This window comes from Talpa europaea (genome assembly GCF_964194135.1).
Source record: "Talpa europaea genome assembly, chromosome: 1".
Taxonomy (NCBI): domain Eukaryota; kingdom Metazoa; phylum Chordata; class Mammalia; order Eulipotyphla; family Talpidae; genus Talpa; species Talpa europaea.
Window position 1 is genome coordinate 45,499,497 of NC_140073.1, and position 17,311 is coordinate 45,516,807.

At 36.2% G+C, this 17,311-nt stretch overlaps 1 protein-coding gene across 2 annotated transcripts in view; it reads right to left on the minus strand.

Annotated features, from left to right (window-relative positions):
* FCHSD2 (FCH and double SH3 domains 2) overlaps positions 1–17,311 on the minus strand; it is a gene marked incomplete at both ends in the record, with an annotated part of 210,848 nt that overhangs the window by 105,124 nt on the left and 88,413 nt on the right. For both annotated transcript variants that reach the window (XM_084241012.1, XM_084241011.1), the window contains 2 exons: positions 353–497; positions 5,671–5,747. In XM_084241012.1, coding sequence (XP_084097138.1) covers positions 353–497; positions 5,671–5,747 — 222 coding nt within the window. The remainder of the gene's footprint in view (positions 1–352; positions 498–5,670; positions 5,748–17,311) is intronic.

The following is a 17,311-nucleotide window of genomic DNA, read 5'->3' on the forward strand; positions in this document are numbered from 1 at the left end:
AATGAAGATGAACTTTCTTTCAAGACTTAGTGAGATGAACAACTTTGTAACTATTTCAATATACATAAAACTCTAATAATACTGTGAAACCAAATAGCTCCAATTACTTGAGTTAAGCCGAAAGTAATGTAAGAAGTATTTACTAAGCTTTCACAAGGTCTACAGATTCAAATTACACTCACCTTTGTCAATTAAAAAAACTACATAGAAGGAACATGTTGAAATCAGAAACACTGGTTACCACACAAAAAAGCTGAAATTGTTAAAAGCAATTTAACACAAGCGTGCAGATGTTAAGTGCTGTACTGAGATATTAAAATGTACATAAGAAAAGAACAAATATAAACAATACCCTTTTAAGTTGCTGTTCTTTTAAGCTTCGCACTGTCCTTGCAGGCTCAGAAATAAAATTTTTATAGTTTTCACACATATTGATCCGGGACTGGGCAACTTGCATTGTTCCCTCGAGAAAAGATTTCCAAACAGGATACATGCTCCTAAGTTCAAGAAGAGACAGCAAAGCATTAGGCTGGGAAAAGGCAGAAAGAGGTTAAGCTTTTGCTCACTGGCTAGTCCTGACATATAAAATGAACGCTTTTTTCCCAGTTGTGAGTGTATTTATATGTAGAAACACTGCATATACTCTGTTCCTCCACTATAGTTTAGCAATGGACTGTTTTGATTCATTAGTTATTCTTGACAGTGGAATAAAGTGATATAAGCATTACAATTCTATACAAAGCTAAAACTATAAAAATTACTGAGCAATTCACACTATCCAGGCTTCTCACGGTCTCAGGTCATCATTATGAATATGAAATTTTGTTATTTCATTAAAGTAACTTCCTAATTTTACATAAGAGAAAACCAAAGTTTTGAGAGATTCAGACAATCATTCTAGATCATACAAGACTGTAGCAGAAAAAAACATTATGAATTGTGATGGGAAGGGAGGGAGGAGGGACAGAAAAGGGAAAAAAGAGGAAGGGGGAAGGAGGAAGAACACAGCAATACTGAGACAGGTTTAGGCTGGGTATCTCCAAAGTATATTCTCCTTCCAGCTACTATTATATTACTCTCATATAAATTGATGGGGCTGGAAAATAATATCATGAATAATTGTTTATGTACTTGGCAAATCTAACTTGCCTGACAAAAGAAATCTATGCTAAGATTGCTCTACAGCTGTTTTTCTGCTGTAATAATGCTTAGGCAGCATCGCATTGTGACTTGGAATCATTCCAAGCAAGTCCCATCACTTTTGCCTTGTGCTCAGCAATCTCTTGGTAAAGTCAAGGAATTATTCATCCTTTGCTTTCTATAGCCAACTTCCTTTCCAAACCTTCTTGTCTACTTTGCTAAATGCTTTTTAGTCGGTTCAAGTATGCTCCTACACTAGTTATACACATATTTTATAACTTATCATAACAGTGGGTAGCACTTTGTTTTAAGAAATAAGATCCTTGCACTAGTAGATTACAATATTCATCTCCTGAGATTTCCATTCTGCTGTCACTTGGGTTTTTGGTACAGCAATGTGTGAGACCATGTGCTACATAAAATGCTAACCGTGGGTCAATGAAGACAAGTGAAAACAAGGAAAAATATGTACGAGTCCCTATCTATCTTACTAGAACAACAAAAAATAACCCAAAAACTATTTTTCTACCAAGGAAATGATTAGTTTATGCAATGGATTAGTTTGTGTAATATATCAAATGAAACAATTTAGATGGAAATAATCATTTATTTAATCAGAGGTATATCATCTTCCCTTTGGAAAAAAAGATTCAGTGTGTTGTGCCTGCAAAAACTTTCAGCACAAAAGCACTAATGGACTAAATAAAGGACAGCAAGTTAATGTACTCTATTCTTACTGCACAATCGACAATCGATGGAACCTGGGATGTAAGCTTACCACGGTCCTCCTAAGCAGGACAAACAATTGTTTTTCTCAGAGAATGCACTGAGACAAAAATTTGATACTGTTTTGTAGCTATTGATTTATACATAAAATATATTTTAGAACATAATGAGAAAAAAACATTATGAACTGTGATGGGTAGAAGAGGGGAAGGAGGTGGAGGGGGAAGGAAAAGAATGGAAGGGAAAGAAAGGAGAAGAAGGAAGGAAAGAAAAATAATTCCTGCCTTAGGTAGCAAGCATCTGTCTTCCCTTTAATCCACTCACCACGTGACTACTGTTCATCCTTCAAATCTCAATTTAACTTCTTTAGGAAATATTTACCAATTACACTAAGTCAATCCACAGAATTAATCAAGTCCTTCTCTGTCATTTGTCTACATGGCTCTAGCATGGTTCCCTCAATCCTAAGTATGTTATGTAACTATTTAGTTATTGTCTGTCCCTCTCACTATAGTGACAATTTCATGAAGGATGTGAATTGTGTCTTTCACACTACTGTATTCCTGGGGCCTAGCACATGGTCTACTATTTAAAAAGGTTATGGTGAATACAGAACAAAGAATGGGCGGATGAATGTATAAACTGTGAGAACTGTACAAACAGAAAAATCCTGTCATTATAGCGTTTTAGAAAATCTTTAGCGATTAACAGAACTATAGCTGGCAAACACTCCCTCAACAACAATATACCATGAAAGCATGGAATTTAGTTACCCAGTCAGAAGACCTGGGTTCAAGTTCTAGTTTAACCAATATCATCATATGTAGCACATCCCATACTTTGATTTCCTCAACCAGCAAATGAAGAAGTAAAAAAACCCAAATACCTGCATGGTCTACCTTAGAGGACTGTACTAACAATTAAATGCAAATGATGTGAAAACTATTGGCACACAGATTCTTTTGAACGCTACAACTAGTTGTAGTAGGGTAAGTCTTATAATATGGTAGTTCCAATAGCAGTGGTGTTTTTCATTCTGATTGAGGAAAAAATGATAATGGGTTATACAATGATTTTTAATTTTTCTTTGTTTTACTAGGTTTCATATGAGGTAATTTGAAACATAAAGAAAGGCATCTCTTATTTCTAGCTAGCATGCCCTCTTCTAAGCTATCAGTCAATCCTGCACTGTGAAGAACTATATGGGTTTCTTGAACATACTTCAGTTTCCTAGTCCCATCAAGAACTTATCTGAGGATGCTGGTCTTCACTGACATTACAATATTTTGCAGACAAGGAAATGAGGCTCAAGGATATAAAAGAAAGAAAAGGGATTCTTTCAAGAGCCCATTACATGATAGACACTAAGTTGTGTATTTTATATTTGACATATCACTTAATGCTCATGACAACTTCATAAAATAGGTATTACCCCCACTTGCAGAGGAGAAAAGTGAGGCTCAAAGGGGTTATGATTTTTATCTAAGATTACTGATCAGGAACTATATATAGTTCCCTTGGTCACAACCCAAACTCCTATCATTACCAACAATTACCTTTCTGCTCAAAACCCAATTTAATCATCCTAATCTCTGACCAACATCTCCTATTTCCACTCCTTTATAGTTCTGACTCAATTATTTAACCCTAATAGAATCCACAATCCTTTTGACACTACCCTCTTCCTACTGTCTCTCAGTCCTCTCACAGTCTCCATTCCTAGCTCCTTACCCAACCTAGGTCTCCTAGTTCATCACTATAATTACTCCCTTATGAGTATCTTTGCTATGCGTGCCTGCTTCTCTTTCCATCATTATAAACTACACATTCCAACCCAGGTTAAATTCAAATAGAATACCATAACCATAACCCTGGTCTCACTTTAAGCTGATGTCAAATAACTTCTAGTAACCAGTTAGAGCTAAGAGCTACCAGGCAGTCCTATTATATCCCCATAATCCATTCATTTTCTCACTCCTCTAACTAATCACACCTCATATTTTCCTCTTATCTCAATCTCTATTATGACCACACTTTCAGTCGACAGTGACAATCTCTTCCTTGATCAGGCTGATTTTCTCATGCCAACAATACTGATCATACCATTCTCACTTCCAGGTTTTGCTCTACTTGTCTGTTATGCCCAGGATTTCATCTCTTCTCTCATTTCCCCTCAGCTGAACATTGTGAATAATGGAAAGCCCACAAGAAAATCTATTTTTATTCATTTTCCTATTTTGCTCTATTATTCTATAATAACAATCATACTGGTCTATTATTTCTAGCTATCATGCCCTCTTCTAAGCTATCAGTCAGTCCTGCACTGTGAAGAACTATTAGGGTTTCTTGTACATCCTTCAGTTTCCTAGTCCCATCAAGAACTTATCTGATGATGCTGGTCTTCACTGACAATCCAGCAACTTCATTTCATATTCAGACTCAGAACTGTACTCTAAAACACTAAGTTTTAACCTCCCAGGATTCTGTATTATTTCATGGATGTTAGCCTTAACTCCAATGAGACTATCTGTTGTCTGATCTTGGCTATCTGATCTTTGATTTCAGGCACTAAGGACTAGTCCTGAGCAAAAAAGCCAATAATACTTTCAAGTTAATTTCAAAAATGATATCAAATTATAAGCAAAATTACAGATGGTTTAAAGATATTTGCAGGTCACCTAGGACACAATTTATATTCCATTGCCATCTATGTTCTTTAAATTATGCACACAAAATACTGAACAGCCAAATTCTAGATACATGTGTGTATGCACCTTTCACTAGACTCACACAATCCCCTGCTTCTAAACTTAGAATTTGTTACATTAGTAAGACTTAATGATCATGGTAGAACACTCACTACATCATTATTTTTACAATAATGTGCTTCATTTCTAGATCACAGAAGAAACATTGTTTTTTCCTTTGTTATCTACATCATTTAAATTCTATATGTGTGTATTAATTAGTTTAACACAGTATTATCTTGGTTTAGGACATATAGAATGATCTATTTCACACAGATTACACATGTGAAATATTAACATTTCTTGATAATTTTGAAATGATGGCAAAAACAACAGAGGGGGCCTCCCCGGTGGCGCAGCGGTTGAGCGCTGGGTTGCGAAGCTGCCCGCAGCCTCTGCAGTGCTGGTTCGATCCCCGGCTGCTCCCCGGCCACTGGAGGAGGGTCCCACATGGCGCGCAGACCTCTCCTGCCGCCCGCTGCTCCCCTCAGCAGTGTGCTTAGGTCCTTCTGCCTGCTCTGCTCCCCGCTCTGGCTCTGGTGAATTCTCTCACCCTCCCGTGCTTCTGACTGTACCTAGTGCTTGTATGTATGAATAAATAAATAAATAAATAAATAAATAAGTCTTTTTAAAAAAGAAAAAAAAAAAAACAGAGGAAAGAAGTTTTTTTTTTTTTTTTTTTTTAAATTGGCGCCTACATTATCTTATGACATGGTTCTCAGTGAAAACTTTTAAAGAAAATGTTTAATAACTACTTATAAGTGGGCCTCCCCGGTGGCGCAGCGGTTGAGCGCTGGGTTGCGAAGCTGCCCACGGCCTCTGTGGCGCCAGTTCAATCCCTGGCTGCTCCCCAGCCACCGGAGGAGGGTCCCGCATGGCGCGCAGACCTCTCCTGCCGCCCGCTGCTCCCCTCAGCAGTGTATTTTGGTCCTTCTGCCTGCTCTGCTCCCCGCTCTGGCTCTGGTGAATTCTCTCACCCTCCCGCGCTTCTGACTGTACCCAGTGCATGTATAAACCCCCCCCCCCAAAAAAAAAAAAAGAACTACTTATAAGTTACCTGTAATCATTTCGATCATCAACTTTTATTCCCGGCCAATCTCTCTTCAGATACTGACTAGCCAACTTCTGGATACCCTGTTTTAAAAAAAACATAGTTTATGAGTTAAGTATTATGCAACCAAGTAAGGTCTTTCCCTTAAAATATATTACTTAACAAATCCATCTTTCCAAATGTAGATTTAATTCAGAAATAAAGATAAATGGCAGAACACTATGACCTTGTTACATTATTGTCATAGTCTTCTGTTTTCTCCATTTTAGGGAATGCGTGATATAAGGATGAGAAAATTGAAACTTAATTGCTTCTCACTTCAAAAATTATTTGACCAATCATAACAATAAACTACCTCTGGTATATCACAAGGAACATAGCTATCAACCTCTAAAGCTCTGATTATACTTCTCAATATCTTAATTTCCCACCATTCCTCTGCTGTAGCATGAATTGCATTTCTAATTCCATCAGCCAAATTCTCATATACCAAGAAAGGCAATAACACATCTAATTTGGAGAAGACACATACACACTGGTTTATAAAATTAATGAACAAACTTTATATGAAATCCTATTTCATACAAGTAATTTTCAAGACAGACTTTAAGGGTCTTTCTTTTAAAATAATGACTGCCTAAATCACTTAAAGTGAAAAAGACAGTTTTATAAAGAAACCTGCCTACTTGGTATCTATACAACATGAATCTAGAAAAACCATTATCTAGATCTATTACTTAAATTAGGTAATACTGGTGTCGGGATTTGAACAGAGAAGACTTTTATTGGGAAATGGTGTTAAACTAGTCATTCTGGCCATAGAACATAACTTTTAGATGAGCACATATGTGTTCTCCTAACACTACAATAGAACCCAATGTAATGGATTTAAATAGCATGAACCTTGGGATACTCATCTAAATACATGCTACCTTAAAAAGAATAAGCAGCTGAGCTGAAGAACAATCACATTTATAAATAGATTTTCTACTTTAAGCATATGTTGCCTGAGTAAAATAAAAGCTGCATAGTATATATGGTACTTGTCTATGAAGATCTACTGTCAAATAAACTCATTATTATATGCTTTGTTTACCTTATTTGAATGAACAGAAAGGGTAGCAGAAACTGCAGAATTTCTTTGAATCTTAAGTTCTTACTGAGCTTGGCAATAGTATGGCTCTCTGTTTCCAGGCATTGTGTGTTCTGGGAACTCACATACAAAACTGCATATCCACAAGACTTCCCACTTACACACCTTGTACTTTGGGGGACCCAATCACTAAGTCTCTCCCAGAAAGTGCACAATATTTCTTCACTTCTGGCCCTAATTCTTAATGTTCCTATTTGCATGAAAATTGAGGAATTCCTGACTGTTGAATTCTCCCCTCCCTTAGATTGATATTCAGATCTCCGAATACAAAATATTTAAACATAGGTAGACAGATGACAGATGAAAATGTGAAACGTTTTATTGCCAGGTATTTAATTTCATTTCATTAGAATAGGATGATTTATCCTTCTTTCTGCATATACTACTTGGAATTCTTTTACAAAAAGCAATCCCTCATAGCTAGAAGGGATCATGCTCAGCGAAATAAGTCAGAAAGAAAAAGAAAAATACCGGATGGTTTCACTCATAGCAGGAATTTAGAAAACCTAAATAAGAGACCAGGAAAAAGACTAATCAATACAAAGTAAAAATCAAAATCAACAAGTAACTATAAACCAGAGACACACTACCGGGGGAGGGGCGGGGAAGGAAGGATTAGAGTCAAAATGGGGGGGGGGGAGGGAGGTGCAATTGTATGGGGAATATAACCAAAATGAAAATGCATACACTGTGCAAAGATGAAAAAAGATGTAAGAATTATATAAAATAAAATATTTAAATAAAATAAAGGGAAAAATAAAGGGAAAAATAAATTTAAAAATTAAGGGGGAAAAATAAGTAAGTAAGTAAATAAATAAATAAGGGGAGGGGGGGAAGCAATCCCTCATAAACTATTTGGTTATCCTAAGGAACAATTCTTAGACTTAAGACAAGATAAAAACTTGACTGTTCAGTTTTGGTGCAAAGATGAACAAAGAGTATTTTAAGTAACACTATAAACTCATACATTTTTGAATAACAGATGTGTTCCAATTTATTGCAGTCACTATTCTTTTGATGCTCCAATTGCTACATCTGAGGTCAGTGGGGGGTTCTTCCAAGTTGGCTCTCATGTCAAGACCCAGATAGACTTAGACAGTTTCTTTGTTTTCTTTTACAGTTCCTATTCTAGATATGCAGTACACTAGTTTTCCAAGGAATTCTGATTCCTTTTTGAGAGAAACCATATTTTTAGAGACTACAATCTAAGTATTTTCTTATCCTTCAGGTCTTCAAGTCTTTCTCTAAGAGGCCTTTTCTATTCACTGTATACAAAGTAACTCATCCTCAACCCAGTTACTCTCTCACACCATCCTACTCATTTATAACGCTATTACACGGTCACTTAATATGGCTTAAATATTTGTCTATTTACTGACGATAAATTCCATCAGGTAAGGATCTTGACTGTGTTTTATTTTTTCTTTAATAACTAAGTCTCCAGTCTATAGCAAAGAGTCAAGCATTTGGTTGTTGCCAACAATAGTCACTGATTATATGAATAAACACCACCTAATTATCTTAGTTCTAATGTATTATATCTAATCTCCTTTTGTGATTTTACCAGAAGCTAGAAATGTTTGGATCAAAATTTCTGTGGTTCTTTATTTGCATATGCTCAGAGGAAAAAAAAAAACTGTATCAGATTTTTAAGATTATGACCAGGTGGTTTTAATACAAGAATTAAGTTCTTCAGTAAAATTAGTCAAATTTGACTATCTCCACTACTGGAGAAAATGCATCTGTGGATACTCTAAAGTAATGGAAAAAAAAAAGAGATGTTAATTTCATACTTAGAAGTCACAACACATTAATTTCTCCAAAGGTTAAATTATATCAAGAACCCTGAATTCAAAGAACTCATAATATACACATAGGAATAATAAGTATGCAACATAAAAGAGGAAGCAACATGTGGGTAGCTGCTAGACAAATGGTAATATGTGGTAAGTACCTAGATGAGGAAAAGACCATCCAATTTTTTAAAACAAATTACATCCATATGATGAGTGACTTTTTCAATTCGATCACTTGCTACAGTGGTTACCTGTCATTTCCTATAGAACACAGAATATGATATGAGCCTCACATGAGTAGAATTAAGATGATAAAATAAGAGCATTCTACATGTACAAATAACAAACTTTACAGGCACTTTCACAAATTTATTTCTCTTTATTGGGCATTGTTAAAGCCACAGAGAAATTGGACACAGAGATGACATATAATTTACCTAAGACAACTAGATGACATACAACTAGTTAAGTCTGAATTAAAATCCCGTTATTTTTCTACATCTTTGCCCCAAAAAAAAAAGAACACCCCATCATTTTAGAGTGGATTTTGTCTAATTCTTTAAAAAATTCTTAAATCACTTTTACATATCTATTTTTGTGCATTATAAGTTACAATAGCAATCTCTGGAGCTCTAAACTACAAAGTTGAACTGTACTAAACTGAATGAGCCCTTCAGAGATGTGATGAGGGATTCATAAATAGACAAACAGATCTTTAGATGAAAGACTTTATTCAAGTTAGTTCACAGAGGCAGGAGTCATGACTTCTGTGTGCTCTATGCAGCTGTTCAAGAACTAATCTGCATGGATGCTGAAGAAATACTCTGTGTTCATTATAGGGAAGGTCCTAAATAATGTTTCACGTCTCTGAAAGCATTCTATACTCAAATTAACTGGTTTCCCTTTTATTTTATGCCTAAATGTACATCCTATGAATAAAAGGATTATTTATACAGAAAATAAAACTGATTCCAATTAAGTGGCTAAGGAAAATAAACTTACTGCTGTCAATTTCTTTAAAGTTGTTTTTTTTTTTTTTAATTACTCAACACTGGTATACTAGACATATAATACCTATTTATATTTACCTGAGTATCATTGATGTATAATGTTTTGACTTGATTTCCCACAGAGTTTATTCTGGAATAGTGGTTTCCATAAAAATGTACTATCAATATACTCTTTGGAACATCCAATAACGTCCCATTCCAAAACGCCATCAGTGTCTACTGTAAGACTTGCTTGTTTTACCTCTCAATAACACTTGCTATATTGATCTAACAGATGAAGTGACACAAAGGAAGCCACTGTTCAGTGGACACTGGGAAATGGACTGATGGCTTAACCTTTAGCCCATTTACCACAGCAAACTGAGCCAGAGTAAGCACCATGGCTCTGACACCGATTATTTTGTATCCATTTCCTCCTCCAATACACAGAGAAATTAATGTTTCAATTTTACTAAAGGTATATGCCATCAGATGGCTCTTCAAAATTATAGGAAACCACATTTTTATATACTATACCTTTCTGCCATGAAATTCAACATTATGTAAATTACTTTTAAGCAATAACAAGTCCACTGCAGAAGTTGGATACTTTTCAAACTGATGTAAATTATAAATGATTTACTATTCTTAAATTATTTCAATAGTAATTGAGAACTTCACCCCCATCCTAAAAGAAAAATTTGAAATATTTTCCATTGCTTTATTTGGTATAAAATTGTAGTTAAAATAGGGCCTCCCAGGTAGCACAGCAGTTGATCGCTGGGCTGCAAAGCTGCCCACAGCCTCTGCAGCGCTGGTTCGATTCCCCGGGAACCCTCAAAGGTCCCACATGGCGCGCAGACCTCTCCTGCCGTGCCCGCTGCTCTCCTCAGCAGTGTACTTCATCAGTCTGCCTGTTCTACTCCCGGCTCTGGCTCTGGTGAATTCTCTCACCCTCCCACACTTCTGACTGTACCCAGTGCTTGTATAAATAAATAAATCTAAAAAATAAAATAAAATAGTAGTTAAAATAAAAAAAATTAGTGCCTCCCTGGTGGCGCAAGTTACAGCACTATGAAGTTCTCCATAGCCACTGAAACACTAGTTTGATCCCCAGCCAGGGAGCTGAATCACATGGTGCAGCAGACCACTCCTGTCTCACTGGCTGCTCCCCTCAACAGTGTATTTCAGTAGATCCACCTGTTCTGCTTCCCACTGTTTCTGGTGAATCCTCTCACCTCCGCATCTCTGACCTGCACCCCAGCTGCTACATGCATAAATAAATCTTTAAAAAAAATAAAATAAAATAAATAAATCAGTACAGCATTTTAAGTTACATAATAATTGTCTTTACTGACTTTTCTATTAATTTCATGATGAAATAAAATATTAAAGCTAATATGTTAAATGTAACATTTTTAACTTTTTCCCTTTTATCAAAAAGATTAGTTTAAATTAATTACTTAAGAAGAAATAAGGACAATTGACACTTTATATTCTTTTTTTTTTAATCTTTTTTTTTTTTTTATAGAGGCATGCTTTTATTTATTTATTTATTATATTTGTTTGTTTGTTTTGTTTATACATGCACTGGGTACAGTCAGAAGCGCAGGAGGGTGAGAGAATTCACCAGAGCCAGAGTGGGGAGCAGAGCAGGCAGAAGGACTGAAGTACACTGCTGAGGGGAGCAGCGGGTGGCAGGAGAGGTCTGCGCGCCATGTGGGATCCTCCTCCGGTGGCCGGGGAGCAGCCGGGGATCGAACCGGCGCCGCAGAGGCCGCGGGCAGCTTCGCAACCCAGCACTCAACCGCTGCGCCACCGGGGAGGCCCCACATGACACTTTAAATGATTTATCCTACTTGACTTCAGGATGAAATAGAATAAAAAACTACATGAAATTTAAGACTCATTCATGATAAAAACTTTCAAGAAACTAAAAGTAGAAGAAAACCACCTTAAACCTAATAAAAAGTGTATATGTAAAACCTACAGCTAACATACTTCTAAAGGAAAGTGAATACTTCCCCTCTAAGATCAGGAATAGGGCAAGGATGACTTTTCTCACCTCTTTTCAACATTGTACTCATAGTCCCATTCAGTCCAATAAGGCAAGAAAAAGAAATCAAAGGTATACATACTGAAAAGGAAGAAATAAAACTATTTTTATTCACAGATGACAGGATCATCTATAAAGAAACCTCCAAAGGATCTATAATAAATAAATAAACTCCCCTAGAACCAATAAAAGAGTTTAACAAAGTTGTAAGCTACAAAGTTAATATGTAATACTTGATTGCTTGCTTACATACCTCTAATGCAGATATATGCCACATTAATGTACTAGAAGATTAATGTCCTGATGATGTCAACTGCTCCCAATTTGATCTATATATTCATTGCAACCCAAATCCCAGAAACATATTTTACAAATACCAACAGATTAATTTTAATACATATGAAAGGTAAAGGTACTAGAATAGCCAAACTAATTTTGAAAAATAAAGTTAAAGTCAGAGGATTCACCTTACTGAGGTCAAGACTACTGTACTATGCTGTCAAACTACAATAATCAAGACAGTGTGGTAGTGGCAAAAGAATGGACACAGGGATCACTGGAATAGAACAGAGTCCAAAAATAGATGCACACAAATACAGTAAATTAATTTTCATTAAGCCACAAAGGTAATCAGGTGGAGGAAGAGGATGGTCTGTATCCACAGGTGGTGTTGGGACAAATGGATGACTACATGCAAAAAACAAGCATTAACATATACCTTGTAACTTACACAAAAAAATTAACTCAAGATGGTTCATAGACCTAAATTAAAAACACAAAATTACAAAAAGTGTGACACACCATCAAGTGGGAGCCCCAGAAGGAGAAGTGAGACAGAGAGATTATATGAGGTAATAATGGTCAAAGACTTCTCAAATTTGTTAAGACATGAATATAAACAGTCAAGAAGCTCAACACATTCCAAGTAGGATAAACTCAAACAGACCTGCACTGAGACATATTATAATTAAACTGTCAAAAGCTAGAGAGAATTTTGAAAGAGGCAAGAGAGACGCAAATCACCACATACAAGGGATCTCTAAGATTATCAGCAAATTTCCCAACAGAAACTCGGAAGGCCAGAAGACAGTGGCTGCTACAGCCAGAAAGCTAGAAGAAACAAAAACTACCAACCAGGAATCTCTATCTGGCAGACTGTGCTTCACAAGTGTAGGAGAAATTAAGACATTCCTAGATAAATAGTAGCCAAGGAGCCCATGACCAACAGACCTGCCCTGCAGAAAATACTCAAGAGAGTCTTGCAGGGTGAAATGAAAGGACCTAGACAGTAACTGTAAGATGTATGAAGAAAACTCTGAAAGAAATAAATACTTCAACAAAGGTAAATACTAGGGCAATTATAAAAGCTAGTATTATTGTAAAAATGGCTTGTAAGTGCATTTTGTTTTCCATGTGATTTCAGGGGCTAACACATTTTTTTAAATGTTAGTCTAAAAACTAGTTAGTACTGTAATTCTGGTTTGTAACCCCAGTTTTTGGGGGCATAATTTAAAAGACTAGTGCATTAAAACAATTTTTAGTTTATGGTTTTGGAAACAATGTACAAAGATATATCGTGACATTAATAAATGAAAAGTAAAGATGGAGCTATAAAAGGAATTTTTGTATGTTTCTGAAATTAAAATATTACAAATTTGAATTTGTTATAACTTTAGCAGGTTAAATATAACCACAAAGCTCACAGCCATAGAATATATACAGAAGGGAATGAATATGTTTCACTACAAAAACTCAACTAAACACAAATAGACAGTAAGGCAAAATGATTTAAGTAGGTACCTACTTACCAGTAATTACTCTTAATTGTACATTGCTTAAACTCATCAATCAAAATATACATATTGGCAGAATAGATTTAAAAACAAGATCTGCTCTTTCAGCTTAAGGCACCTGTGCAGCTGTAGGCTTCGGTGTAGACATGGCAGATTCTAAAAACCACACTACACGAAACTAATCCCCCAAATAGCACAGAAATGTAAACAAGAAATCCCAATCACAAAAATATGAATCTCTTAGGAGGGTGGACCCCAAGATCCTAAGGAGCATATGCTGTGCCAAGAAGCACAAGAAAGGACTGAAGAAGATGTATGCCAACAATTCCAAAGCCATGAGTGCAGGTGCTGAGGCTGTCAAAGCCCTTAAAAGCCCAAGTCAGGGCTAACATCCCAAAGCTGCTTGCAGCAGCTGCAAGCTCAGTCAACTTGCCTGCATTGCTCACCCCAAGCTTGGAAAACAAGCACATGCCCACATGTCCAAGAGTCTCAGGCCCTTCAGGCCAAGGATGTGGCTACAGCACAGGTTTCCAATGATGCCCAGGTCCCCACACAGGCTCCATTATAGGGAACCCTGTCTGCCTGTGTAAGGACAGAAGGACTGGTGAGACCCCAAGCTGCTGTCTGCTGGGCACTGTTGTCTTACTGTACTATTTGTAACAAACCTGAAGCAAGGGGGTTAAAAAAAAAAAAAGAACCAAATACACTGTCAACAAGAGACTTTTCAGATCTAACAAAGATCATGCAGTATTCTAGCAGAGATGAGGAACGTTGAGCTGTGGTAGACATACTAGAGACAGAGACCCAGATTGGATATAAAGATATTACAGAGCATGGAAAAATGACATGATTGGCAATGATATACCTATGGAAAAGACAAGGAAGGAGACAACAAAAATGACTCTTGGATTTTGGCCCTATGCCACTAGATGAATGACAGTATCTCTCCCAGGGATGAATACACAGTTGGCTATTTAATCACAAAAAGATCTGTTGGATTATAATAACAATACTATAATTTTAGCAGAAGTATAAGTAAAGAAGAGAAGTCACTGTCTTTCCTAAAGTGAGAGATGTCAGGAAAATCTATGGAGAATTAAGTACACTGAAACGGGATCTAAAAGAGCAAACAGAAATTTGATCCACTGACAAAGAAAGAAGGGCATTCCAGGACCTCGCATAATTTAGGTGAAAAAAAAGGTGATGTAAAAAAATAGGGGAAATGTGGGAAATGGTTTAATGGAATAAATGTTTGCTTATTCTTCCAAGCTCACTATTACACTTACATACTGAGTACTTCTTTACTGCCCAGGAGATAGCTACTCTCAAAATAGTTTTCCATGAAGTTTTTCTTTCTTTACCAAAGAGCCTCGAATATCTTTCTTTATTCAGTTTATACCACTGCTACCACAGTGTTTAAAACAGAAGCATACATTACACATACCATATATAAAGAAATTTCCTTGGGGTTACTGTTCTAATAACTGGAATTTATCATCTTAAGCTAATTTACTATGCTTACACAAAACTCATAATGTGTCTTTTTTTTTTTTTAAAGAGGCACGTATTTTATTTATTTATTTGTTTGTTTGTTTGTTTGCAGGCAGAGGGACCGAAGTACACTGCTGAGGGGAGCAGCGGGCGGCAGGAGAGGTCTGCGCGCCATGTGGGACCCTCCTCCGGGGGCCGGGGAGCAGCTGGGGATCGAACCGGCGCAGCAGAGGCCGCAGGGAGCTTCACAACCCAGCGCTCAACCGCTGCGCCACCGGAGAGGCCCTCATAATGTGTCTTTAAGATACATAAGAGACATAAAAGTCATCTGCCTGAAATATTCTTAGTTGTCCACCACTGAATACTTCTATCAGAAGAAGCATGTATAGCCATCCTATAAGACTTAAAAAGAGAGGATGTGTTGTATGTCCAGTTTACATAATGCTAAGATGAGTATATAACTTAGATTATATACTCTAATATAGAGAGTATATATCTTCCTCCTTAGGAGGCACAAAGCCAAATCCAACCATTTCCCCCCTCTAGAAAATCTTGTTTTCTCCTAGAGTTCCTCCATTTATTCCCAGAGCAATTCATATGCAAGACTTAATCCAGTCCAGAGAAAACCCTAAAGACTAAAAGACACATATTTAGTCTACTTCTACTATTTCACTATTTTTAAATTTGTTTCCATCTTTCAGTAGACTGTTTAATCAAGAAATGATGGTTACACTTTCATGAATACTTTGTCCTTCCTGACATTCTGTAAATTTTTCTTTCCAAACTGCTGGAAGCTATAAGAAAAGCAACATTCTTTACCATGTGCTACAGTCATCTTCCAATAAAGATTAGTATTTTGGGGAAAAGCTGAATTTAGGGGAGTTTGCTTTATAACATTTAAAACATTATTGATTGGAAAATACAAATTATGGCTTAGATATTTAGAGCAAAATGTATATAACTTTGGCTTATTTACAACATTAAAAAGTCATTTAGCATCATTAAAACTGTAGGTTTTTTCAATTTCTTATTGAAATTATATTTCAAGACCTAGATTAGTTAATACCTATTTGGAAGCCCCTATGATATAAAGGTTTTTATTGGGGGGAGAAGGAAATAAGCTAGTTGCTATTGTTTTTAAACAAGAAGAAATGCACTATATTAGACAGCATGACTGAACTGTTGACGATCTCAAAGACAGCTGTAAAAGCAGTTCTTCAGAGCAGAAACTGGAATGTATCCAATCACCAAGAAAATAATAATTTCATGTGCTTGAAATAGAGGAGGAATATCCAAAAGTAATTTGAAATATCAAATTGTGACTGAAGATTCAAACAAATAAGAGCCTTTCTCCATTTCCCTTAGTAGATGGAAAGCATGTTACTAGTCATTACAGCTAATTTTTGAGGACTTACTATGTGTCAGATGCTTCACAACTCTTATTTTCAAAACCACCACCATATGCAAGTAGTTGCAAAAGAAGTTTTAAAAGGTTAATTAAAAGGTTAAGCAAGTAATCTTAACCTACTTAGGCTTGGGTTAAAATTCAGGTCTTCTTTCAAAGTCTACAATACTTTCTGACCACTTCATTCCAATAAAATCACAGACTATCTCAAGCCACAACATAGTTTGGTTAGGGGCAGTCTATAAGTTTTTTAAAGAATAGGGCTATAAAAACCTATCGCAGTTTGTAGTTGTTACTCAGTAACTGCTGACCTCAACCAATTTGGTTAACAATTACATATTTTAAAATTAATAAGCTTCATTTTAACAGTAGTTTTAGGTATACAGAGAAATTGAGCATAAAGTACAGGGTTCCCATATATTCCTCTGCCCCCTTAGATCCTCTAATCATTAACATCTTCTTACTCCTAACAATAAGCATTTATGTTTCAGTAACTTGATAGCCCAGTTCCTTTTATCACTGAAAAATACTCCATTGTCTGGATGTACCTGAGCTTGTTTATTAATTCACCTATTGATTGTTTCTATTTTTTAGCAATTATTATGAGTCAAGCTACAATAAACACCTGTGCATGGGTTTTTAATGTAAACTTAAGTTTGAAGACCTTTAGGCAAATACCAAGGTATGCAATTGTTTGTATGATATTACTGTGTTTCACTCCAAAAGTGGCCTACCATTTTTCACTCTCATTAGCAATGAATGAGACTACTTGTTGTGCCACATCCTAGTCAGCATTTTAGTGTTGTCAGTGCTTTGGATTTTAACTATTCAAACAGGTGTGTGATGATATCTCATTGATAATTCCCTAATAACATATGGTGTTGAACATTTCTCCACGTATCTGCGTATCTTCTTTGCTGAGATGCCTGTTCAGGTCTTCGGCCTATTTGTAATTTACTGCTTG